This window comes from Topomyia yanbarensis, chromosome 3, assembly GCF_030247195.1.
Source record: "Topomyia yanbarensis strain Yona2022 chromosome 3, ASM3024719v1, whole genome shotgun sequence".
NCBI lineage: Eukaryota > Metazoa > Arthropoda > Insecta > Diptera > Culicidae > Topomyia > Topomyia yanbarensis.
The window spans coordinates 322,598,498-322,626,280 of record NC_080672.1 but is presented as its reverse complement, the minus strand read 5'-3'; the positions used below and the strand labels follow the sequence as shown (position 1 = coordinate 322,626,280).

The following is a 27,783-nucleotide window of genomic DNA, read 5'->3' as shown; positions in this document are numbered from 1 at the left end:
GGCTTTGTTTCTTTAGCCCTAGTAGGCGGGGGATCAAGTTACCACACGTTTTTACAAAAACCTCGTTTTGGCATGATTTTCAAAAATGTTCATATTGCTGGCAGGACATAGGTTTCTGATTTACACAATATTCACAGCTCTTACATTTTTAATTGACTACAAGATGCCAAATTTTGCAATTGAAATTTTTATATCATTGAAAAGTTATGAGTAAAAAACAAAAGTGGGATCAAGCGTACCCACTCTCCCCTAATAATTTGACAGATGATTGTCAATTGCAACGTTTTTGCTGATCATTCAGCAGTGTTTTCAATTCATAGTTTTCTCACAAAAATGCTCTTCTGTGTACTTTTAGAACATGATTAGGGGCAACTTTTGCTGAATGAAGAAATATTTTATGTTGTCTGGCTCAAAAGTTATACATGATTTTCACTGAAAAATACGCCCTTTTCAAAAATCGATTTCTCGAAAGGAGGCAAACGAAAATAGATAATTTTAATATGAAAGGTTGTACTTTTATCTATAATATATTAAAAAATGGATAACACTTTTTTGTGGAAGCGATTCTAGCTTCTATTGCGCTCATATACGAGTATTTTACCATTTTGCGGCAAGTTTTTTCAAATATTCTGGAATAAAGCAAATATATTGACCCTAATGCATTCATCATAATGTGTATGCATTTCAACGATTGCGCCACCCTAACGAATGGGCTCAAAATAGGGTCATTACCCTATCTGCAATATGAAAAGCCTACAAATTAATGTGATCCTTGGAAAGTTTTGGCAAGACTTCACAAAATCTGCGAAAAACAAATTTTTTTTCTCTAAACGCTGCTGGATTATACGCAAAAATACTTTTACTCAAATTTGATTTATTTGAGAAAGACCAAAAAAGCGTTCTTCAATTTTTTGATATGTTATGGACAGTACCACCCTTTAAATGCAATAAAAGTTTTCCATATTCGTTTGCCCCCTTTTGAGATATCAACATTTGAAAAGGGTATATTTTTAAGTGAAAATTATGTATAACTTTTGAACCAGACAAGATAAAAACTTTCTTCTTTTAGCAACTAATTATGCTCTTGAAGTGCTCAGAATATCACTTTTTTAAGAAAAATTACAATAAAATATTATTTTTAGAGACATCCCGAGTTATGATATAGAAATCACTCTACAATGAAAACGACTTGAGATACAAAGTTGTCATCTTCAACAAAGTATCTCAGAATTGATTGCTCTAGAATATTGAAAGAATATCATTCTATCTCAACTAGAATTTGAAATAATGGCTAGAACTTTAATACATTAAGGACCACCCTAAAATCGTTTCAGTCAAAAGATGCAGTTTATCAGGCACAATAAATGTTTCTAAGATATCAAATATCCAAATCCAAAGATGAAAGCGTAATCAATTGCTTTCTGCTAATTTCGCTTCCTGTGCAGTGTATTGTCCCGAGCACAGGGCTTTGAGCTTGAGCTTGAGCTTGTGCGACCACCCCTGGCTGCTACTCCGTTATCGATCGAGACTAGCTGAAGTTGCACAGGGAATCAGTAGATAATTATGCTTGGGATTAGCGAAACATCTTTCAATGTGCAACTCGTGGTAATCCTAAAGTGTTTCTGATCAATACCGGCGCCGGCCAGGCCCGAACGTAGATCGCGGAAGGAAAGGGAAGGAATTGTTAGTCCGATACTTGCTTTTGCTAGAGACCGTATATACTACTGCGCACTCCACAAGTATCACGGGAGGAGGATATTTTTGTTAGTAGAGTATAGAAGTTGGATATACTTCTTCTTTACCGACGCCAGAGAGGTGATTGCACTAGCTGGACTAGATATCGATCCACCAATTTCATGGACCGGGGACCAACGGCTTTACTTCCCTTCCGAAGGAAGACGTGACCACAGATTTTTTCACCTCAGAAAAATGTCAACGACCTCGGCTGGAATTGAACCCAGGCCAACTGGAATGAGTGGCGGTCACGCTTACCACTCAACCACCGGCGCCGTCTATTGTCCCGAGCGCAGGGCTTTGTGATATTTATTCATTCCATCCATTTTGCAACTCTGACTCTATTTCGTTTCTCACCTAGCGTGGCGACAGATCGCGTAGTCTCGCTGCGTCATCGTTCGTCATACGATACGGGATGTTTCCTCGATAATGCTTAGAAAATAAACGATCACATCGCATTCCGATGAAGCAACTTGCAACCAAATAGAAATATTTATGTTTGTTGCAACTATGTTGCGCAAGACGGTGGCTAAGTCGGTGTCCACCGCACGCCCTGTTATGTTATTTTCAATTTTTCATCTGCTAGTTGAAAATTTAAAATGATTGAAATGAGTGTGTGTGTGTGCGTGCGTGTGTGTATGTGTGCGTAACCTTCTAAAACCCACTGCCGAGGCATGTCGGCAGTGGTATTACGAAGAAAAGTTTTCTGCATAAGATCTATGCATAAAACTTGATTTCGGGATTTAATAGGTTTCTTGCCACCAATAAGTGTGCACGGCACTGTGCGTATTTTGTGTTCATGTAATTTTAATTAATTACTTTCATAACTTACCTTTTTGCCTTAGACACAACGTTGTTAACATTTGAGTGGATTATGCATAAACATAAAAAATAACAAATAACGAGATTTATTAATCAACCGGAAACCGTCCGAAAAACTAACATTCATAATCTTTACCCATACCCATTATAAAAAAAACTTGACGGGAGCAAAAATGTTCACGCGTCTGACGCACTACGCTTGCTTTAATCACTCGCATATTGGCCCTTTATGAATAATGGCTCCAAAATCTTTACCCACACGGAAACGAAAGACTACCTAAAATTGAGTTCCTTTGACTCAATCTCGTGGTATCGTGGGGGAACTTAAAATTAGGTAAACCGTGTTGAAGGTAGTTTCCATTTAACCACGGCAAAAATTACAACTCATTGATAGGTTTTTTATACTCAAATTTAAGTTGAATTTACCTAATTTTGAGTTCACACCAAACAACTCAAAAGTACCTTCCTCCACGGAAGACCTCGACTGAGTCGAATCTCTCCTTTTGTTTTTGACAACACTAATAAGTGCGAAAGCGACGCACAACTCAAAAGTAAGTTAAAAGAACTTATTCTGCAGGTTGTTTTATTTAACCGTGCATTATTTAAAAAAACTTGACGGGAGCAAAAATTACGCACTATGCTTGCTTTGATCACTCGCATATTGGCCATTTATGAATAATGGCTCCAAAATTTGTTCAAATCTGCGAAGGTCGATTTCAAGTTTCCATCTTTTTTTAATCACTTCGCCCGGAAAGACCCATATATAATCTCGTTGAGAAATGCTTAGCAGTACTACTACTCATAAAAAAGTCTTAATTAACCCCCCTTCTACTAATCTGAATAAAAACCTCCAGCTATTCCTAGTTTTAATATGGTTGTAAAAGGTTCCGCTTAGTTAGTAATTAATTGTTCCAATACTCACAGCTAAAAATCCTAAAGTGCATTACTATATAAAAACACACTAAATGACTTCTCTCCATAATATTACGAATATTATTTTATCCCCTTTCGTGTATGTATAATAGGGTGGGGCATTGTTATATGGAAAAACGTAATCATAACCTAATCAACCGAGCACAGCATTTTTTGGTTCCATTTGGGGTCCCAAACAACTGTGCAAAATTTGGGGTCGATTGGATTTGACCCGGCGTAGCGCATTGCATTTGAAATTTGTATGGAGATTAGTATGGGAAAACCTACTTTTTTGCATTTTCAATTTTACAGACTACAATTCTTCCTGCAGTATACCAACAATTAGATAGAAGTGTAATCCAGGATATGCTGAACAACTTTGCCGCAGGATGTATGGTGCTAGAATGTCTCTAAAACAAGTTATAGCTGTTCAAAGTTCGGTAGATCGAATTAATTGCCAAAAATCTTTTTTTTTTGCCAACACTGCGGGTGTATCAATGATATTTCATATAGTATACCAAAATAACATCATATACTTTAGATTTACCACATTGGTATATTTGGAAGAATTATTCAAAAGCCTTAGCTCAATTTCATGGGCCTAGGTAGTTACGCAATAGAGGAGAGTGGAGTGGAGAGGGAGGGGGGGAGGTTCAACATATAGAAATTCTAACTGAAATAACTGAAATCTTGTCGAGTTGAAATGTTCAGATGAATTATTTTAAAACATTTGCGTAATGTCCTATGCATACTAGAAACGATGAAACGAAACATACTGTATCCCTCTGCATTGACTTTATATCAATGGAAGCAAAGTTGCAGACTGAATCAACTGATGTCGAGTTGATATGACAAAGGAATGCATGGATTATATTTCAGTTTAATACGCACTATGTTTTGATAGGATGCTCTTTTCGATGTTGTTCGATCACCTGAAGCAAAAATTGCTGTTGAACTGGGGCTCTTGTGGATTGGGTTAAAGTTGTAAAATAATTCATCTGAACATTTCAACTCGACAAGATTTCAGTTATTTCAGTAAGAATTTCTGTATGTTGAAGCCTCCCCCCTCGCTCTCCCCTCACTACGGCCTATTGCGAAACTACCTACGCCCATGAAATTGAGCTAAGGCTTTTGAATAATTCATCCAAATATACCAATGTGGTAAATCCAAAGTATATGATGTTATTTTGGTATGCTATATGAAACATCATTGGTACACCCGCAGTGTTGACAAAAAAATGATTTTTGGCAATTAATTCGATCTATCGAACTTTGAACAGCTATAACTTGTTTTAGAGACATTCTAGCACCATGCATCCTTCGACAAAGTTGTTCAGCATATCCTGGACTATACTTCTATCTAATTGTTGGTATACTGCAGGAAGAATTATAGTCTGTAAAATTGAAAATGCAAAAAAGTAGGTTTTCCCATACTAATTTCCATACAAATTTCAAACGCAATGCGCTACGCCGGGTCAAATCCAATCGACCCCAGATTTTACACAGGACCCCAAATGGAACCAAAAAAGTGCTGTGCTGAAAAAACGATCATTTTGCCCCACCCTAATGTATAAGATAGCTGTAAAATCTCATTAGTTTCATTATAATTGTAATCATTATAATAGTAATTAAATGTGTAATCCTCTAGTTTTAATAAATTGTAAATGTAAAACAAAAAATTGGCACCTTTAAGCTATCGCAAACGTGCCTTATCCAATAAACGAATTTAACAAAAAATGTTGCTATTATTCCCAAGACCTGTCCTCTCTATTGTTGGTTTTCTACAAAACAAAACTATAAAGTTGTATTTCATATGAATACAGATTTGAATACAGAACCAAAATTGATGTTCGGCTTGCTGATCATCTATTCATACTATCACCTAAATTACAATACGCATAGAGCATGCTCTAATCAACTATGTAATATAAGTTTTTCTGTATTTTTTCAGCGCAAGTCTATCCATATCCACCGATGTTGAAAATCCAATCACCTGTTCATTCACTAAGAACCAATGCTACATGAAAATCGATACATACGAGTCTACGTTTTCAGTAAGAATATTTTTTTTTGATACAACCTAAGACAAAACGTGACAATAGGGGGGCTGTTTTGTTCCAGTTTTACGTCAGAATAGTCCAGCTCCTGATTGGTTGATTCTGACTCTTTGTACCGTACGCAATGTTACTGCAGGGATACCGAAATAATGTTTGGTGTTGTTGCTAATATTTATAGGAAAAGTTTGTCATTACTTTTGACAAATAAAATTATTATCGTTAAAAAAATAAAAATAACTAAATTGAACAGAAATTGTGCGGCCAAGTGAAACAAGTATTTAAGTATGCATTTATCATAAACATGGTTGACTAACTTTAACAAAAGTAAGACAGAAACCACACCATAGTCTAAAATTTTCCAGAAAATGGCTTCATCAAACCTTACTAAACACCCATGACATGGAAAAATGGTGCCCTTCATTAATATAGTGATACAAAGATACAAAATATTGCCGGCAACAAATAAATTAACAAGACTCCATTTTCCTTAATAAAAATAGCAACACTGTTCGGAAAATTTCGGCAGGATTAAAATACGCGAAAAGAAGAATGTCGAAGAAAAAATAAGAAGTCGGTTGTCACGTCTTGTCATAGTTTTGTCGGTTCTCACGGTTAAAAGGGGCAAGTCTGTCTTTGCCAAGAGACATGCTGGTGAACTTGAGTGATTCGTACAGACACTTTATACACAGACTAGCGAAGTGTCAAAAAGTGCAGCCAAACGAGCATGAGGGTTTTGAGAGGGTAAGTGCAAGAGGAAGCCAATTCAAAGCTTATGGGAGCTTCCATGATGCCAGTTTATATTCATGGTTGCTAGTTTTACTATTTTTCTCTCCGCAAGTCTGTTATATAAAGTGTCTGTAGTGATTCGTAGTTATGCTGCCTAAGCTCGACCCTCATCAATAGAAGACAAAAGTTAAGCCCGTATTAAGCCTGTTGTAGTGACCCTGCCACTTTCAGATTTCCAATCTGTATACTTCACATCCTTGCTCTCACTTGATTACTATGGCTCTAAATGTTCATAACTTTCCCTACCCAGTAATCTCTAGCTATTTGAATGTCGTTAAGATGTAAAAAAGAAAAATGTGACTACATAATCGAAATAAAAAAGTTTATTAATATAGTGATTGTAACCTCCTAACAGTACACAATCCACTCTCCTTATGAAATGGCTACAGGTGACTCGAAGTTCGCAGAAATAGGAGAAATGGATGAGATCGTGGTGTCGTACATGATGCAAGAAACGGTGTAAGTATGAAGTTTTATCAATAGTTAGTTTAATTGTGGAGTTTATATGAGGCTAATCATATTTTTTACGATCTATTAATGCGATGAAAGTTCTCTGTGTTTTCGTTATTCATCTGTGCACCTGACATACGGATCTAAATAACTTCTTTATGGTTATTTTTTACGTTCAATCGTCAATGTCCGAATACCAGTCTTCCTTGATCAATGGTTTTATTTGAATTTCGCTAAACAACGCTATATGTTTCCAGTTCTAGTTACATGCTTCGAAGTTTAACGGTGAAACAAAGGAATTGCGTCTTTTTTGATGAGCATCATGGTGGACACGAGGTTAGATTTTTATCCTGGCATAGCATCAAGTCGAATCCTCATTCTCCTGAGTACCATATCGATCAACTCCACTATCCTGGAGTGGAGCTCCAATGGAGAATATGAATCACAATCTCTTGCAAACGATGTGATATTATATCGTACACTTTACCCAAATAGTCAGTAGATATAGTACTGTAATGAGTCAATTTTTGCTATATTTCTATTATAACCCAAAACATTTGAAGCCGTAGATAAAGCAGCGTCTTCTTTGTTTAACTTATCGATTCAAATGATAGGGTGGTGGCATTCGATTGACGTTACGCTTTAATACGAGGTTTTCTTTACAATTTTCAGACCATTTTTGTTATTATACTGTTTCTAAAGAATGAATCAAGTAGACTGATACGGACTCTTTCGGTTGTAGGACAAGCAATTAACGAAATAGTATTATTTCCTCCCATATTGCGTCAAAATCGATGATGTGAAACGGGAATTCGATCGATTTCTGTCATAACTCAATCAAACCCATCTGAAATATGATCCAAAATTCTGGCTGGTTTAATGCGGATCGGCTGCATTCTAAATTATGATTGTCTATAGAATATACCCGTTGATTTCGAGTTGACGTAGTAATCGAATTAAATATTCACGAGAATGGTATTCTGCTTGTTAAGTTAGGCCAATAAAAACACCAAAGCAACCGTTTTTGGGATGATTCTGGAACAATATACGAGAAGGATGATGACGGTCTAGAATTACTTACCCAAAACAGCTTCTTTTAATGAACCGTGTACAATGACAGTCATTGGCTGATGTTTGCTCTGTAATCCACAGTTATATAGCTATAATTTATGTGTAATGCGCTGCCGAGCTTCTCGAGCATTGGATTTCTGCAACTGTGTTCCGCACTTCTACCCGTTTATAGGTGACCCATGATCCGAGTATTATTTCCAATTTAATCGACTATAAAAATCGTTTTTTTTTTGTGACCAGGAGGCCCTATATGCAGTGTCGAAGGATTGCTCTGCCTATCGAAGGACCTACGATGGTACGAGAAAAAAGTCTGCGATTGTCTGAAACCATGTAATGAGATAGTCTACGTAGCCGTGCACACCAGCAAAAATCAATGGTTTGTTGTTTTAAATGTATTGAGAAAAATGTTTCATCGAGTCACAATTGGTCGGTGTTATGTCACGCCGGACTATATCGCAAAATCTCAAAAAAATAAGAAAAAAATTTCTTCAACTACAATCGACCTTTGCCAGAAATGTAATAGGTTACATGGCAAAAGTAAATTTCGAATTATAATGTGACGGGTGCTGTCAGAACGAGTAAAGGCGCTTTATCCTAGGCTTAGCAGCCAAGGTATAAATACCTCTGTCTCATCTAAAAGGACCAAACGAGTGACACAGCAAAGTCACTGCCAACGATTTATCATATCCTCTTCAAACGGAAACGGTTGGTACGGTTGTCCTCGTTTCTTCCTTCTTTAAGATTCAAAACGATTCGTCAATCAATTTATTCATTAATCGAATAATTTGATTGCCGTTTAATTTTGAAACATCTTTAAACCAAACTCTGCCTAGTAGGCCTGGCCGTTTTAATATTTGCGACATATGAAAATATGCTTAAAATATTAATATTGACAAGAAAAACACTATAGAATATCTATAGTGTTTTCCAGGATGCTTTTCAATACTGGCTGTGTAAGGGTTAGAATAGAAAATAGAATAGAATTATTATAATGTGACGGATGCTGCGATTCAAACTTTAAACTCGTTTTTCTCGAAATCAATACAACGTCACTTAGTCCGGTCTGACTTAACACTGACCAATTGTATAGTTGAATCTATGATATAATCTAATATAGAACTCGTTTCCTAACAGGGCTACAACGGGTGGTATCCCTTTTAAACAAAAGGCCACCGTTCGGTGGGAGGTGTTGCAACCAAAAACACGTTTCTGTAGAGAAATTCTTTTTAGCTTTGAAGATCTGCTCGGTAAGTTACAACGTAATTATCAATACGCTGACTATTTCATAACGCTGTTTTCTTAACCTTTGTTACATTCACAGTTTCTTTTGGCGGAGGAATTTCTTTGTTTACCGGCAAAAATCTTTTCACGTTAGCCCAAATGGTTGAATTTGTTTGCACGATTCTACTTCATAGAGCATTGCGATTCTTAAAACTGTTGTAATCAACTTTATGTAATTTCGTATTACAATATTGATAGATGGGTACTATTATCACAGAGAATATAGTCAGTTCCGCCAGCTAAGTTTATATATCCTTGCTCGGGCATGCCGCAGACTCAGTGTTTCTCATTAGATAAAAATGCCAAAACATCCTTACTCCTTCCGTAGAAGTTAAAGGGTTGCTCATATGCCCCTATTCTTTTTTATCTTAAATACGTTTATTTAGGCCCAAATGCTGTAGCTTAACGAGGCCGATAATTCATTTTTTTTTAATTACATGTCACACGTTAGTGGGGGAAGGGAAAGCCGTATTTAGGGGCGGCTTGCTCCCCTCTTATGTAAGTAAAGGAAAAAGGTAGGAGGAAGTGGGATACATATTGTGTAATTGACATCGTCGTTTGCTGATTGATCATTGTGGCGGATATGCACACTTTGTTGTAGTGTTGTAGTTTCCAGCCTGTAATCGCAGGGGCGAGGGGAGGATCGATATTTCGGATAATTATAGCACTCTGATGCTGTCATGATGTTCTCTATATCATCTGCATGTGAGGTATATCATGATGTTCTGGATAGACGGTTATCAAGAAGGGTATGCACCGAAGACTCGTGAAGCAATGCCATATTGTAGATACAGGGATAGGTTGGTGAGATTCTACTGTGAATGAGAGAGGGGAAAATGTATTAAACTTGGACATCAATAGTTTTCAAAAAGATATAGATATGAAAAATATAGGGGTGGTCACGGCTTGCCAGGACGTCCCAGACTGGCACATAGGGTGATCTACCTCGGGCCCGAAGGGAATCTATTAGTTGGGACCTGGCAACACGCTACTCTGCGCACAGCCAAACAACATGCTCGATGTCGTGATAGCCGTTCTCACAAACACAATGATTACTTTCAGCAAGCTCTATACGACGGAGATGCGCGTCAAACGAGTAATGATTGGACATGATCCTTGACATCGTTCCCGGTTCACATCCAACCCCATAAACCAAGCATTCGTTGATACCTTCGGGATAATGGAATGTAGCCACCGTCCCAGATGCCCATTGCTCCATGAGGTTTGCCAACTATCGAGCGTCCTCTGACGAGAGATACTGAAAAAATCATTGAAACAAATTGGTCTTTCGTAAGTGTCTGGTAAGATTTTTCAGATAAAGCACTCAGATATTCCCGTATTTCCCCAGGAAATACGGTGAGTGCTTTCCAGGTTTCGCCGCACGGATTGCCTAAATGGAACTGAGACTATCCGAAACGATGAAGTAATGGTCTGAAGGCAGGGTGTCAATGATCCCGAGAATATACTGAATGGCAGCTAATTCTGCGACGTAAATTGAAGCAGGATCATTGAGTTTGAATGAGGCAGCAAGATTTTCGTTGAAGATACCGAAGCCCGTCGAGAATTGATCCGTCAGTGTAGAACATTTTGGCGCAGTCGACTTAATGGTATTTGTTATAGAAAATATTTAGGACCACTTGTGGGCGAATATGATCCGGAATTCCATAAATCTCTTCCTTCATGGATGTATCGAAAAATACAGTTGGATCAGAAGTATCTAAGAGATGAGCACGGTTGACGTTATACGTAGATGAATTGATGTTCTGTGCCATGTAATCGAAGTACAAGGACATGAATCGGGTCTGAGAATTAAGCTCGACAAGCCTTTCGCAATTTGCAATCACCAATGGGTTCAGAATATCGCATCGAATGAGCAATCGATATGAGTGGTCCCAGAATCGATTTTTCAGCGGAAGAACGCCCGCCCACACTTCGAGACACATCGTATGGGTCGAGTGCATGCAACTCAAGGCAATACGCAAGCAACGATACTGGATTCGCTCCAGTTTGATGAAGTGTATGTTCGCAGCAGAGCGAAAACAGAAACATCCGTACTCCAACACTGATAATATCGAAAAAGTTGATCCTTTGTTGGCACTTCTGTTTCAGATACCTAATGTGGCATCCCCAGGTACCTTTAGAGTCGAACCATACCCCGAGATATTTGAATGTTAAAGCCTGAGCAATAGTTTGATCCATTAATTGAAGCTGTAGTTGCGCTGGTTCACGCTTTCTATAAAATATGACTAGCTCAGTTTTCTCCGTGGAGAACTCGATACCCAGCTGGAGAGCCCAAGCAGACAAATTGTCCAAGGTATCTTGCAGTGGTCCTTGCAAGTCGACGGCTTTAGGACCTATAATAGAGACCACACCGTCATCTGCAAGCTGCCTTAGCGTGCAGGAATTGACTAGACATTCATCAATGTCATTCACGTAAAAATTTTAGAGGAGTGGACTTAGACATGAGCCCTGGGGAAGGCCCATGTAGCTAAATCGTGATGTCGATAAATCGCCATGCGAGAAATGCATTTGTTTTTCAGAAAACAGGTTTAGCAAAAAGTTATTTAAAATTGGTGAAAGACCATGCTGGGACAACTTCTCATAAAGAATGTTGATAGAAACTGAATCGAAAGCCCTTTTAATATCCAAGAATACTAATGCCATCTGCTCTTTGTTAGCATATGCCATTTGAATTTCTGTTGAAAGCAACGCAAGGCAATCGTTCGTCCCTTTGCCTTTGCGGAAGCCAAATTGTGTATCTGACAGTAAGCCATTTGTTTCGACCCAATTATCGAGGCGAAACAAGATCATTTTTTCGAATAACTTCCGCATACAGGACAGCATTGCAATCGGACGATACGAGTTGTGGTCGGAGGCTGGTTTTCCTGGTTTTTGGATGGCGATGACCCTCACCTGTCTCCAGTCATGTGGGACAATGTTACCATCAAAAAACCAATTAAATAAATTCAACAAGCGTCTCTTGACAGAGTCTGACAGATTCTTCAACAAGTTGAATTTGATTCTATCTGGCCCCGAGGCTTTATTGTTACATGATAAGAGAACAACTGAGAACTCCACCATCGTAAACGGTGTTTCGTTCGCGGTATTGTAAGGCGACGCGGCGCGGTTGATTTTCTGTGCCGGGGCGGAATCCAGACAAACCTTCTTGGCGAAATCGTATATCCAACGGTTTGAATATTCCACGCTCTCGTTATTACTGTTTCGGTTTCGCATGCGTCGGGCCGTGCCCCAAAGAGTGCTCATCGATGTTTCTCTTGTTAACCCGTCGAAAAACCGGCGCCAGTAACTGCGTTTCTTAGCTTTCATTAAATTTTTCATTCGATTTTCTAATATCGCGTACACTCGATAACTAGCAACTAACCCGTCGTTCCGGAAGGTTTTATACGCGGCAGCTTTCTCCGCGTACACGTCTGAGCACTCTTTGTCCCACCATGGGTTGGGAGAACGTTTTTGGGTGTTCACGTCGGGTACTCGTTTCATCTGAGTTTGAATCGCGGTATCGAGAATCGAGTTGGACAAAAACTTATATTCTTCCTCCGGGGGAAGTACCTGTGTTGAACCGATAGTTTTGGACATCTCAGCAGCGTAGCTCTTCCAATCAATGTTTCGTGTGAGGTCATAGGGAACATTGATTGGTGCCGATGGTCTTGAACCAGTGGTGATTGCAATTACGATTGGTAGGTGGTCACTACCGTGGGGATCAGATATTACTTTCCACTGGCAATCTAACCGTAGTGATGTCGAGCATAAAGATATGTCCAGTGCACTTGCTTGCGCAGGTGGTCTAGGTAGATATGCCCCTATTTCACACGCTTCTAAACTTTCTTCCTTCACATCCTTGCTCTTAATATTAAAAATACTTCATAGCTTCCAGTCCTTAGCTAATTGAAAGTAGTTACAACACAAAAAAAGAAAAAAATTGAATTAGACTTAGTAGTTGTTGAACCGCGCAATAATCTCAGAAATATATGTTCCAGTTTTGTTAAATAGTTGACAAATATTTAATATTGTGTAAAAATAGAACGATATTTCACAAAATTTCAGAAAATATGCTCAATTCAAAGTAAATATCATACACTGCATTTTCGACGAAAAATCTTTGCAATCTGATAGTAAATCGTTCCATTCTCTAACGACGAAAATGAAATGGTTTATCAATCAATGTGTTTGAAAAATATTTTTTCGATTTGCTTTTCTTGAAGTCAACCGGAGCACAAAGTTAGTCACAACTCTGCTCGATTGGATTCGTTTTTTGACAGCTAAACGCGAATCCAATCGATCCAAAATGAAGTCTTCGCAGTTCTCTTTCTAGAGTTTTTCTAGTCACAACCTCTATACTTTCTACTTGAAACGTTAATATAAAGCGGCCCTTATACGTTCAATATTTTTGACAATGCCAGTATTGGTGATATTGTTACAATATTTCATTCCCCTTTGAAATCCACATCGCCAATACAACTTTTTTCCATTACACGTACAATACTTTTGTCAATACTCTCTAGTATTGACGAAAATATTGCACGTGTAAGGGCCGCTCAAGATGCTCCGCTCATTTAAATACGAAAAACTTCTGCTCGTTTGAATATGTCAAACTCATCTTGTCCAGACTTTTACTAGAGGACATTAGTGTTATTTTGCGAGAAACACGTTACGTAATGATGTATACCTCATTACACAGAAGTAGCTACTGTTCCGACGTAATTTAGTTTGAATTATTTGCCAAAAATTTTCACCGATATCGTTCTAGCTGTCATGTCGGTTTGTCGGTGGTGGCAGAGAGAATAGGGAATGAGACGAACAGTGATGTCCCTATCCTCTGTGCAGTAAAGAGAAATTGAAATTGCTCCCCACACTCTGGCAAGCAAAACGAGAGCGCTTCTCTTTCGTTCATATACACCACCGTATTTGATATGTGTAAGCGCACGTTGATGGCAGAGGTAAATTTTCATACACACAACACTGGAACGATCTAGAGTGTGCAGAAGAGCTCTTGAAATTCTCTGTGGCGCGCTCAGATAAATTCGCCACCGCGCGCGCCCCAGAGTCGCTGTGGTGTATTCACTGGCGTGGTTTCACTGGCGTGTATTCACTGGCGTGTGATCTTTGGTTTGTTTTCGTCTTACAAGCGGCATTGCGGGTGAGTGATTTAATTTGCACAGGTTATTGCGTTGTGTTGTGTGGATGGCGGTGGCTTATTTCAAGCTTATATATTTTCTACTGAAGATTTCATAGTTGCTTGGTAAAGCTTGCGAGTTTATAGAGTGTTGTTACACTACCGTGGGAAACCTGAAGTATTCGAGCCTAGGGGCAAACAAGGAAAACGTTTTACGTATCAATGTATCGGCTGGTATAAACAAAGTTTTATAATGATCTGTAGTATCAGATTAATCGTATAACAGATGTAAGACGGAATTTGTACATCCACATTAGGAACGGCCTATTTTTTGTTCGACTGAATAACTCAATGGTAATTTAACTTATTTTGATTGCGAATTTGGCGACGCCAAAAAGTAAAGTGATCCATTACAAGTAATGTCCTGGTATTACACACGTTTTCGATTATTATCATACGCAGGCATTGTAATTCTCTCTCACTCACGCGAGAAGAGGCTTATCCGATGTCCAACTTTTCCGAGATAAAGTCCACATAAAACAAAATAATGTTCACGAGAATTCACATTGTTACTTGTTTTTTTTTTCTGTAGCGCGTTATTAAAAATAATGACGTGCCAATTTAGAAGCGCTTCTATTTGACCGGTACAGTGCTTTCAAGGGGTTACAACACTGTAGATTTTTTAAAACATTTAATTTTTATTTATTGGTTGAATTTTGTTTACTGGTGCTTTAGGATGCTGAAAATGATATTCCAAAAAATTAATCGCGAAAACAATAAATAAATATTCAATTTTTTTCGCAACGCCTCTTATGTATACCTCGAGTATACTAAAAACGTTAACCGTATTTTTCTCGAAATAATTTTTTTTTGATCTGGCCGGAAATGTAACTCGAACAAATGATTTTTGATGAGCCTAAAATTTTTACAGCATGTTCAAGATTACTTTCTCCAGCGATGTACGTGGGATTTAATTTTTTCATTGCATAATTTTTTAATAAGCAAATTTTGTGTCGATTTTTAACACATTTTCAGCGTTTTTCGACTAAAAAATGTGCCATTTCGCGAAAAATCAAGACATAGAAAAAATCTTACGTATGCTGCTTGCTGTCGTTCTAAGAAGTTTAAAAAGCTTTGGTTTTTGGCTCTGGATCAAAAATTACGGGACATAGAGTTCCGGCCGTGGACCGCTTCCAAAAAATACTCCCCGACGGGAAAGTGCTGCACAGCTGCCAACTTGTGACGAAATTACTCGAATAAATCATTTTTTTTTGCAATAAAGTAATGTTATATATCTCATTAACCCTCTGGAAGTCGCACTTATGGCCCACTGAACGAGCAGCCGCTGATGCTTTAAGACGGGTTCGCTAGATTTTCAGAGCAGCGTGCACTGCCGGAAAGTTAAACAAGATTTCGATTCATCTCATTATTGCGTCAAGATAAATTCCCGAAATATGCCTATTTTTCGTGCTCTATAGTGGTGTAACCCCTTAATAATTAGTTCTGGAATCTTTTGACGGCATTTTTCTTCTGTGCCATCATTTACATAAATTAGCTGGTTTTCTCTCGAATTTCCATGCGATGGAATAATAAGAGAGAGAATTAAAATTAAAACCTAACATGTTCGAGTATAGCAAAGAAGTTCAAAATGGCAAATCCACCGTCTTTGCAGTGCATACTAAATTGTTCCAAAGAACGTTTATCTGTTTACCGTGATTTTATAATTTGTAAAACTTATAATATTAAGTTTATGTATCAGAGGATGTTTATGACCTCACCGAATAAAAATCTTCTTGTGTAAACCTCGAACCTATAGTTGATTTCTTGATGTGAGAATGTGCTTTTGTTTTCATTTCGATCCGAAAAGGGAATACGATCGACGTTTATCCCAAAAATTAACGTAAACTTCGTATTCTATACATATATTAATCAATTCACCTGTAAGTATTCATGCATACACGTTATCGAGTACACTTCAGTGATTTTTATTCTTAGTCCAATTAGGTGATTCAAATTTTCTGATAAACAGAAATATAGGATTTGATTCCTGATGAAATAAGTTTTTATGGATATTTAGTAAAATTATATCAGACAATACTAATTATCCTCAACATATTCCATTTTCTTCTCAAAATTTATCAATTTCGAATGCTCTAGTAATGCTAACAAAGTAAATACATAATAGTTTAATAGTTCCGCACTTAAGGTGTGAGTCGCATTTTAGTCATGCTTGGGTCAGTAAAAGCCAAATATTTTACGCTTTTTTGGCTATTCTCGAGCGACGTAGCGATACAAAAAAATATTTCGTTCTAATTCTAATATAATTTTTTTGAAAATCTACACTTGTACTGCATTACAACGATAGCATTAGTTAGACTAATAATATAGTGCAATAAAAGCAGAATGTTGAAAGTTGTTCTACGTGTCTTATGAACTGCCCTAGAATTTTAATTGCAAATATGGGAAATCATTCAACGTATCTTTGGTATGTGTGCAAAGAACTAGAATATTTGAGTAAAAATTCTGCTAAAAAATCGATGAAGTTCTATGGGCGATTTCAATATATTAAACGAAAGCATTTAACCCCAAAAATGATAAAAAATGTTAAGATTGTTTATTAACCAATTTATGTATGTGAAACTTCTTGTACCATTACCACTACCATGTATCATTAATATAGCCATTGCTAATTACGGCTCCTATGGGACATGCAAACTATAGATACATTAGCTCAACTATATATAACTTTCATACTCGGTCATACAAACACCGTTTTGTTAAGAACCGGCCACCATACCAGAATTTGTTTTTTTCCATATATGTATATATATATATATATATATATATATATATATATATATATATATATATATATATATATATATATATATATATATATATATATATATATATATATATATATATATATATATATATATATATATATATATATATATATATATATATATATATATATATATATATATATATATATATATATATATATATATATATATATATTGACAACATACCATTCAAGCACCATTTTAATTCTGTCGATTGATGAATTTTTTTTACACGATGGCTTCTGAAGAAAGCTTCGTTGACACTGAAGTAGCCTGACGCTTTCTCCTATTGAGCTGTCGCCGTAATATTATAGAACGTAGTTTTTTATATCATGTTAATCTACAGGTTTTTGGAATCTGAAAATCCCTCGGAAATCCCCTGTTCGAAGATCGTGCAAGATGTTTTCATAAGGCGAACTTTTTTCTATATTTTCGTTGATATAAAAGTTCGCAAGCGATCTTTTCTTCTTCCGATATTTGCTTGAACCGAATAATGTTCCCAAACATCGGCACTCTTGAAGCTCACTGACGATTTTTTTCCGTAGCGATATTTTATATCAGTGAACTTTTTATTAGAAAATCGGCGATGAAAAGATTCTGTTGTGAACATTGATATTTTGATATTTTCCCAACACTACCTTTTTAATAAAACACCTCATTCAAGAAAGTTATAATGAGGAATAATTTATCACACAAAAATCGCTTGTTTAAACTTGAGGAAACACCTTACTTGTTACTTGAAAATACGAAAATTTCATAGAGATTGACAGAGATTCCGACAGATACTACCAGATACCTAATACTTTGTTTTGCTGTTGATATTACGTGCAATGAATCCGTGAATTATAATTACGGTCTAAAATACTAACTGACGCAAAAATCTAGAATACGTATAATAAACATTGTTATAACTCTTCAAACATTCGCTTTCGCCTGCTGTTTAAACTATTTCCACGCAAAATAATAGACAAATTAAAAAATGAATAACGGGTGTACGCTCAATTGTGATGTTGTATGTAAATTAATTATCGTCACAAGCGTATACCTAATTTTAAACTTGTAGGATTAAGTTATAATAAAACTATTAATACTTATAACACGAGTTTGCATATCAGGTGCCTCTGGTCATTATAAAACTCTCTATACGATGATACGTAAAAAGTTTTCCCAAATTGCTCCGAGGACTGAGTACTTTTAGTTTTGCAGGTAGTGTAACAATACTTTATAAACTCGTTCGCTTTACCAAGCAACTTGTATGAAATCTTCAGTAGAAAATAATATAAGCTTGAAATAAGCTACCAATATATAAGCTTGAAATAAGCTCCACACAACACCTGTGCAAATCAAATCAATCGCAACAACCTGTGCAAATCAAATTAATCTCACTCGCAATGCTGCTTGTAAGACGAAAACAAACCAAAGATCACACGCCAGTGAATACACGCCAGTGAAACCACGCCAGAGAATACACCACAGCGACTCTGGGGCGCGCGCGGTGGTGACTTTATCTGAGCGCACCACAGAGAATTTAAAGAGCAAGAGAGCACGGTTATCTCGCACCCAACTACCTCAACACCAGCGCACACTTGAAATCGGTCTATACAGCTCCGAAAGAAAGAGCGTTCTGCTTTTTTCTGTGGTGTGTGATCATTGTATCCTCGGTGTAGGCATCACACTTACGCGCCAGTGCATCACTAGGGTGAAATGCCATCACTGGAGACGAATAGTGTGAAACCAAAAATATCTTATTGAGCAGACCAGTCGTGCAATGTAAATAAACATTACTCATGCCTGAGTTGGAAGAGATATGTATTGTACATCCATCGAAAAAGATATTTAAATTTTCGGTTGACGTAAACGATTTTTGTCATTATGGCACGTAAAAAGCTGGATACGGTTTGTTTTCAAAATTTATAGTAGGAGTCATTAGGTTTTACCTAAACCGACATAACCCCAAAAATGAACTGGATGAACTTCGTTTGACAATTCTCGGTGGTTTGTTTACACTTAACTACGTGAGTTCGAATGTAACAGATGAGCACCCGTTGCATTCGAACTCACGCAACTGACAAAGTAAACAAACCACCGAGAATTGTCAAACATGAACTTCAATCATTATGAGTTCATTCGTGTCGTCATCTTATAAAGCTCAATTAAAAAGTGCAGCCTGTGGACAGAGATGCCAGGTACTTTTTTCAAATGTCTGCAATAATAATTTTAAAAGTCTGGGAAGAACAAAAATGTCAGAAAAGCTAGTGTAACCAAAAGCCTTTATATTCAAAAATCAGCAAATATCTGCAACCAAACTAAAAAATCTGCAAATATCTGCAACCAAACTAAAAAATCTGCAAATATCTGCGTCATCGAAAAAATCTGCAGCTTAAATTAAAAGTCTGCGAATTTGCAGACTTGTCTGCAAATCTGGCATCTCTGCCTGTGGAAGTGGTTGTCAAAATGCTAGTGTTGGAATCATCATAAAGGGAGTGTTGCCGTTTTGACTGATTTTCACTCTTCGTCTCTCTCCCTATTCTCTATTGGTGGTGGCGAGGGTGGTGGTACCATGTTCAAGCTCCTGCTAGGTAGCCATTTTGTCCTAGTCAACATCTGCCTTTGTTAATATCAGAACAACCCAATGCTATTGCACGTCCAACATGAGCCTAGAAGCGGCTAGGCCGAGGGGAACGTCACTTCAGAATAATTGTTATATTCCGTTCGATTTTGCATGAATTTTCATTTTTTTCGGCAATTTTAGAAAATTTAAACAATTTTCTATCACATCGAGTATTGCTAAAATATTTGAAAAAAATTCAACGAAAATATATCCAATCTCAATCCAATTTCGCTCAAATTCCGATCAATTTGATGTAACTGACAACTCTGCATGCTCTATTTTCTAAACTTTCAATAATTCTGGCAACAAAATTTATGTTTCTGTTATGATTTGTTCCTGTAGTTATGCTGCTGACAATGTTTTGTTTTGATTTTATCGAGCACTGAAACTGTCAAAACGTGAAATTCGAGCAATTCAATTTATTTTTTAAGACGCATTTCAAACTATCCTCGGCCATTCCAAACCATTATCAAGTAATGTAAGATATTCGAATCCATTTTGATTTTACCAATGCCAATTTTTATAAATCTAATCAGAATTTTAAATTATAGGTTTATTTCATCAACAAATCACGGCGTGTCGTTCCCCTCGTAGCCCGAGGGCTACATATGCTCACTATTGTCAAAGTCTGTTCATCTTCACAGCGGATGACAGGAATGACACCCCCGTCGCGTCGTTATCACAGACTAACAGACATAACACTCGAAAACGATGCTTCGCCCGCTTTAACGGTCATTTTAAATATATTTGTAGTTGGGACTGTGGCCACATTTGAAATTATGGCGCCACTGACATATGAACAAGTAACGACGCTGAATCCCTCTGGATAAAGACTCGACACGTCAATCGTTTGTTTACCATTTATCTGTCAGTGTCATTCCAATCGAGCACGAGACCTGCCCTCGTTCCAGAAGGATTCGAAGCAATTTTTTCTTCGGATTGAGGGCTTTTGACATGTCTCGTGCTCGATTAGAATGACACTTACTGATAAATAATAAGAAGAAGATAGAGTTGGCGAGTCTTTGTCCAGAGGGATTCAGCGTCTTTATGAACAAGCATATTGGGGATAGACAACTAGTGAAAAATTGTTCCCAAACCTGAGGGGTAACCCATCAGCAAATGAGGGTTTGGGACTGTGAATAAAAGGTGGAGCTAGTGTTCTGGGAAAATTACCAGATCGATGTTTTTTGTGGGAATTCTCTCAAAGTGTTATGTATGTTAGTCTGTGTCGTTATTTTCAGTATAGAAAAAATGTCAACACCTGTCCCATCTTGAATGGAATCTGGCCACCCTCCTGACAGCAAACAGCGACTGTCAAACGTTCATGTGCAATTTGTAAATAGGTTGTTGTTGTGTAACCCAGCTGATTCTTATTGACCGGCAAATCCTAAAATAATCTTAAAATAAATTTTGATATGGTGCGACCTGGACGAATACCGTTCTTTGTCACCGAAACGGGTCAACGGTTGGTTTTTTACGGATCTACAACATTGGCTATCGGACTCTTTGCTGGACACTACTTGCCAAACACGGTAGGAATAGAATATCTGAGGGATTTTTTTCAGGCTTACAAGTAAGTAAACGAAAGCAAATATAAAAAAGCATAGTTTTTTGTTGTCTAGTCTTTAACCTGTGATTGTAAATCTGCTAGTTCTTTGTTTATCGATTTTTATTATACGTACGATAACCTGCCAGTTCTTTGACAAATTAACTTCATTGTTCGTTAAGAAATTGGTAAAAGTAACAGTCCTTTTCTTCAACAGAAATGGTCAGGAGCAAAAACCGTCAGAGAAACTGCAGCAACGTTTCGATCGAGCTATTCGGCTGTTAAAGTTAACAGATTTTGAGCAGAAATTTGTTAAACCATTTATGGTGTGTGGTTTTGACATATTCAATGCAGGATCTTTGAAGTCTAGGAATGGTGGCATAGTTGGTATACCAGCCAACTTTGAGTATGACAGTGCAGCGGATATCGAGAAGTCAGATGTGGTTCTACATGGCAGAAAGATTGATTGGAACTCAGAGGCGGGTAAACTTCTGGAGGATTGCTTGGTTTTGAACGAAGATGAACAAGTCTTTGCAATGGCTCGGGAAATACTCACCTTAAACTCCCACAAACTTTTACTGCAATCCGTAATACCATCAATCATGTGGGTTTTTACGTATAGCGTGGCGCATCTTATTAATCGTAGAAACAATCTGTACATTAGACCATTCTCGGTGAGCTGGTTAAAATATAATAATTAACATCGAAAAAACTATTTATTCTGTTTCAGTTAAGGTGCATGTTATATGCAATCTGCGGTACATTTGGATACGGGCTTTATTCTTTCTCGATGGACATGAGTGAGATGCATTTCGAAACAACTGTGGACAAAAGGCTGGCCGAATTGGGCCCAGACGTTGCGGATGCTGGCGCAAGGTTCTACGATAAAATATTGAAAAAGAACATCGCTATGCGAAAACTTACCGGAGATAATTATTATACTGCAAAAGGAAACATCAACTATCTCCTCCGACAGAAAGCGGCACCCCTGACATTGAGGAAAGCTTTCTTCGTATCCGGTTACAAATCAAACACAAGTAGTCAAGAGAGCAGCTAGTCGCTTGTCTTTGCTGACGGGATTAATTAACAATATGAATAGTTGAAAATATGAAACTTGAATAATTATTTTTGAAGTCTTCCATACACAAGCAACTGGTTTTGACGAATTTCAAACCCCTTTTTTGGTTCATGCTATTCCGGTTTCGGAGTTATGAGGACATTTACTTACACGCATTTTGAGTTTCTATTTATTCTTCAAACTGAAAACCAGAATACTTGATATGTTGCAAAGTGTTTCGTGGCTTACCTTTCTTCCTAAAAACTATTTCACGATATAAGTGATACTCATGCCTAATATAAACCACCCACATTTTCCACTACTCGCCTGCAGATGGCGAACTAAGACGAAGTGCAGTACACCTGTTTACAAGTCACATGGAATCTGGAACAGGTCGACTTCGGTGTAGATTCTGCACTCCTTGTGTGCAAATGAGTGTGTGTACAAGAAGACCGATAACGGACGGTTTAACATCTAGTAACCCCGAAATCAGCAATACATGCATTCTGTCACGGTAATGATGACAAATATTTATGGAAAGTGATATTCTAAATGTTTGTTCTCGACTCTTCGGTGAAATTTACCGCCTATCTCATCAGAAAGGTTTCTTCGGAGGACACTGGGAGATACCCATTAGTTGTGCTAGATTAACTCACAAGTGGGTCAATTAGTTGTGGATTCATAATAGCTTTGTCGTGCGAATAATGACTAGTTACTTCATGATGTAGGTCATGAAATGCACACCTAGATATTTGCTCTTATTATATGAAAGGTAGTTTGACGGACGTTGTGAGTGCATTTCATAAATAATTTCAAGCATAAAATAACATTATTACATATTCAAGAGAACTACAATTTCATAAATGAATTTTATGAAAAGAAATCAGAATAGAACATACCCCACATTCAGTTTATTTCGTAGTAGCAATCTGATTGCACGTTCCGTGAAACATGGTGAGTTAAATAGCATTGCAAACCTCAGTACTGACATGACAATTAACTTTCTCTTTACTAGGTACCCTACTTTAGAACAATCATTAAAGTTAAACCTGCCGAAGATCGGAATTCTGTTAAGGATGCTTTAAAGAGTTCATTGCACCCGTTATTGCTAATCTCTCAATTGTTGAACAGTGCACCGTTTCCTATCCGGGCACTACTTCCGGACCCAAGTGATGATAGTTGCAGTCCAATTTTCAGCATCATTCTTCAGACCACGTGGGCTATAGTGCTCCTTGTACTGGGAGTAGTATGCACAGTATACAAAAGAATGTGGCGCTTCGACGCTGTGGATATGCCCTTCTTAACCTATCTGTTGTTCAATTTAGAACTGCTTTTGGGGCTTTTAATTAGTTTAATAGTATTCGCTACTTGCCAATGGAAGCGTTCCGCTTACGAAGATATCTTATCTCAAATGGTTGATATTTTGGTGGAATTCAAACATTTAAACCAAGAACTTGATCTTCGTCTGCTTCGGCGCCTATTCAATAAGCTGCTTCTGGGCGTTGGTATATTTCTCTCGACTATAGTTACAGTTGATGCTATCTACCACAATCATTTCTATAAGAGTGCTTGTGGTGCAGGAGCTTATTTTATTCCACATGCGGTTCAAATAATAACCTCGCTGCAGTATGTTTATGTTCTGATATTTGCTTATCGAAAATGTAAATCTATGAACAAATCTATCCTCTCCTTACGATTTGTTCTGAAAACTGATCTCATCAGCTATACCACAACTTTAGAAAAAATGAGAAAACAACACATGGAACTTCATCGGCTGGTGTTCAAGATGAATAAATACTTCGGGGTATTTAATATATGTTCAATCGTATTGGTTCTAACCGCGACCAGTACTACGTGTTTGGAAGTATATCAAACGATTCAAAGAAAAGACTCTGGTTTATATTTGACTTATTCCGGGTTATGGATTGTGCTGCATTGTTCCAAGCTGGTGTTCATTTTATACCCAAACTATCTGATGGAAAATGAGGTGGGTACAGATAAATGTCAGCGAAATGCAGCTTACTAATTATCCTATTTGATGCAGAGAGATCTAACAGGGATCATCCTACACGGGTTACCACAGTGTGAACATCAGCAATATAAAATTGAAGTAACTTTTGGACCATCGCCGAATGTTACCAGTTGAGATTACTCTGATCGTGTCTACTGTTTTTGGCAGGTAATGGCATTCTCAAGGCAAGTAATCCACCAAAAAGGATCATACACCGCTTGTGGGATTGTGGATCTGAATTTGTCAGTGATTGCAAGTGTATGCGATGAAGACTTTAAAATTATTCTAGGGAATTAATTTAATTTATTTTATAGATTTTTGGAGCTTTGGCGACATTTTTGATAATTTTGATTGAATTTGAAAAATCTTCAAAATTTCTGAAATAAATAAGTAAAATGGAAATGTTACACTTCTTTTGACATTGAAAATATCTTACTGCACTATATGGGGTTGGGTTTCATTCTAAGATCTAAAACCAAACGTTCAAGAAAAACGCCATTTTGAAGCCGCTATTTCAAATTTTCGAAGAAAAAAATCAATTTAAAATTATCGATAAATAACGAATAATATATCAAAAGCAGAACTTCATATGTCCTTCAATTTTTCCACAAAAAATTCTCAAATATTGCTTTGATTTTCCGCCGAATCCAGGAGAAGGTCCCCTTAATAAGGCAGTGGAGTGGAGTTAAGCGTAATGTGAGAGCGTACGATTATTGCACAGACCTAGAAAAACTCTAGAAAGAGAACTTGCGGAGAGAAAAACAGCAATTTTGGCAACGTATGCCCCGGCATTGTATGGCAACACGTCCAATGTTATAAGGATAGGCAATGTTCGATTGGATTCGTCTTTTGACAGCTAAACGCGAATCCAATCGATCCAAAATGGAGTCTCCGCAGTTCTCTTTCTAAAGTTTTTCTACACAGACCTACCTGACATGACACTGAGAACAGTTCACTGAATAAAACGTGATCATTTCAAATTCGCTTGGCACACTATTGCCGCCTCGTGGCGATTCTTTGAACTATATCATCTGTTTGACACATGTGTCCATTTAACATGACGGTACATTGGTGTGCGTAAGTAGTTATTATGGGCAAATGCACCTAACAACAAACATCAATTAAACGGAAGTCAGATTATACCTTCATTTGTATTCCGAAATGAATGAATTTTAGGAAGAGTAGACGCTTCTTTACTGCCAACTCCACTATATGAGGAAACTGAGCAATGGATAGGTTGCCTAGAAAGGATTATCTTAAACACATACAACGATGAAGACAATTTGATCCGTGCTGTAATGTGGACTGTTCCCCACAAGTTGTGCTGAAGATAGTGGAAAGTGCTTGTTAGACTAAATTGAAATTGAAGAGCATGTTTCCACACAATGCCATTTGATTTTCATTATTTTATTTTCGACTGGATTAGTTTTAACTCTTAACAATGTGTTAAATAATTTTCAAATCGACTCTCATTTGATGGCCAGCAGAAAAACATGTTGAATTAATTGCGAACTCTGCCAAAATCATCGTCTTTGCGGTGCATTTTGATGAATGATGGCTACTGCTTCCTGCATACAGGAGGAGCAACTCTAAAGTTTACCCTCGTTTTCTTCATACAGAAAGCACCTTAAAGCTTTGATTTCAAGACGAACGGTTACTACAATCAATTGTAGAGCACCAATTTATTTTTGTTTGTTCCTAACATAGTTTATTTAACACAATAACGGCAATAACAAAACGACTACGCTTAATGGTATGCGTTTTTTGTCAATCATGTCATACGGTCGCGCGCCTCCCACACTACTTTTACAGTAAACGGCAAGTTACGGCGGGTAGCCTAGAACAAAGTTTCAATAGCCTACCGATCGCCAGCGTATAGTTCAACATGCCAAGCCGCCTTTTCATTTACTGGGCTCTTGCGGTGAGCACAGAAAGCTATGGGAATGGCAATCTAACGTTTGAAAAGGCCGTTAAATTTTTGCAACACTTTGGTGATCTCATCAGATCTGGTAGATCTGTGGTTATTGTATTGAAGTTGAATGAAATAAATAAGCCAAAAGCTTACTAATGGGTTATAATTATGTTCTTCCCTGGCAGTTGGAACAGGAACGTTCCTCTAGATAATTTTCTAAAGCGTTTTTTCCGTGATGCAATTTGATGTGGGACACCCTTTAATACCATCAGTGAGGGAGCTACTACACTCAAAAAATAAATCACTTTGAATTTACATGAATTGTCACGTGAATAAATATTTTCCATCGTTTAACATACATTACGTGATTCATATGAACGACATTTGATAATCCTGTAAAATTTATTTGATTCACCCGTAACCTTGAAGTGATGCAACGTTGACCGTCGTAACGTAGTTCACGTGAATTTCCTGTGTGAAAAAATGGCTGAAACATCAGCCACTGTTTAAATTATTCCGAAATAATACGGACTAAATTATAGATAGAGACGAATTAAACTTTTTATCCGGGGAATACGCGGTGACTACTGCCATCGCCGATGGATGATGGCGACACACGGATGTCAAACATGTCGTCAGGAGTTCCCAATAGGTATTTCGTTGGATGAACGATTGTCAACCATAGGCACCGCTAAAAATATCTTCTGGCTATTCGAGTCCGTCATACATGGTAAGTTATTTCCATTATCACAGTTACTGAATCTGATTACTAACGTGTTTATATATTTTCATTTCATATAGTGACACAAGGTGAATTGGAAATCGATCTGCCCAACCTTACATCTCGGGGTGGAGAAATAGCTCCAGTATTGTACGGCCCAAGACGTCGTCAACAGTAAATTGATTCTTGCTCTTCAAAAAAAGGATTTGTTACACAAATCTGCTTTATTCTCGAGAGTGTTTTAACACAATTCTGAGGCACATGATTCAAAATTAGGATATTCTATGTTTAGTTATCGCAATTAAGGATTCAAATAAATTGAAAGAAATTGACATTAAAAGATTTTTCTTTTTTAGAATGCAAATTTATTGAAAATTCAATCTATGAACGGCTTCAAGTAATTTTCACGTTTGGTTTCACATATTTGTTACGTTCGGTTGCACATAATTACTGCGTTTGGCTTCATGTAGTTGTTATGTTAGGCTTCATGTAATATTTACGTGAATTTCTGTTGCTAATTATCCTTAAAACACGTAACTTTTACCTGATGAATCAGATATTGAAAATGATTTTAATTTACCAGAGCATCCGATAGAACTTACGTGAAAAGTGCGGTGGATGAGATTCAGATATGTTTTCACGTAGAAGAAACGTGATTTATTTTTTGAGTGAGAAATGAAAAACCTGTTTTAATCCACCTAGAGCTGCAATTGTGCCTTTCTCATTTCTCCAAACTATGATATAATAGCTGGTTCGTACAATATAACATTATGGAAATGTCTTTCATTCTTATTACACTTGGTAAGTATATATAAGAGCACCTTTTTGCTTT

At 37.2% G+C, this 27,783-nt stretch overlaps 3 protein-coding genes across 3 annotated transcripts in view; all 3 read left to right on the top strand.

Moving 5' to 3' along the window:
* The window catches only part of LOC131690597 (uncharacterized), a 541,241-nt gene extending 531,864 nt beyond the window's left edge, over positions 1–9,377 (top strand). The window contains exons 11-17 of the mRNA XM_058976500.1: positions 5,420–5,522; positions 6,667–6,770; positions 7,019–7,097; positions 7,914–8,004; positions 8,073–8,208; positions 8,967–9,079; positions 9,154–9,377. Of these exons, the coding sequence (XP_058832483.1) occupies positions 5,420–5,522; positions 6,667–6,770; positions 7,019–7,097; positions 7,914–8,004; positions 8,073–8,208; positions 8,967–9,079; positions 9,154–9,275 (748 nt within the window). The 3' untranslated portion in view covers positions 9,276–9,377. The remainder of the gene's footprint in view (positions 1–5,419; positions 5,523–6,666; positions 6,771–7,018; positions 7,098–7,913; positions 8,005–8,072; positions 8,209–8,966; positions 9,080–9,153) is intronic.
* Positions 9,378–20,991: 11,614 nt separating this feature from the next.
* On the top strand, positions 20,992–22,375 carry LOC131692602 (transmembrane protein 177). The gene is made up of 3 exons (XM_058979753.1): positions 20,992–21,277; positions 21,468–21,924; positions 21,981–22,375. Exons 1-3 carry the CDS (start codon positions 21,120–21,122, stop codon positions 22,305–22,307), a joined length of 942 nt encoding a protein of 313 aa, XP_058835736.1. The 5' UTR covers positions 20,992–21,119; the 3' UTR covers positions 22,308–22,375.
* Positions 22,376–23,443: 1,068 nt separating this feature from the next.
* On the top strand, positions 23,444–24,674 carry LOC131688088 (uncharacterized; the record flags this gene model as incomplete). Its single annotated transcript, XM_058972240.1, has 4 exons — positions 23,444–24,294; positions 24,352–24,423; positions 24,454–24,576; positions 24,633–24,674. Coding segments are annotated over exons 1-4 (957 nt in total), but the record flags the coding sequence as incomplete, so codon positions are not given.
* Positions 24,675–27,783: the final 3,109 nt, after the last annotated feature.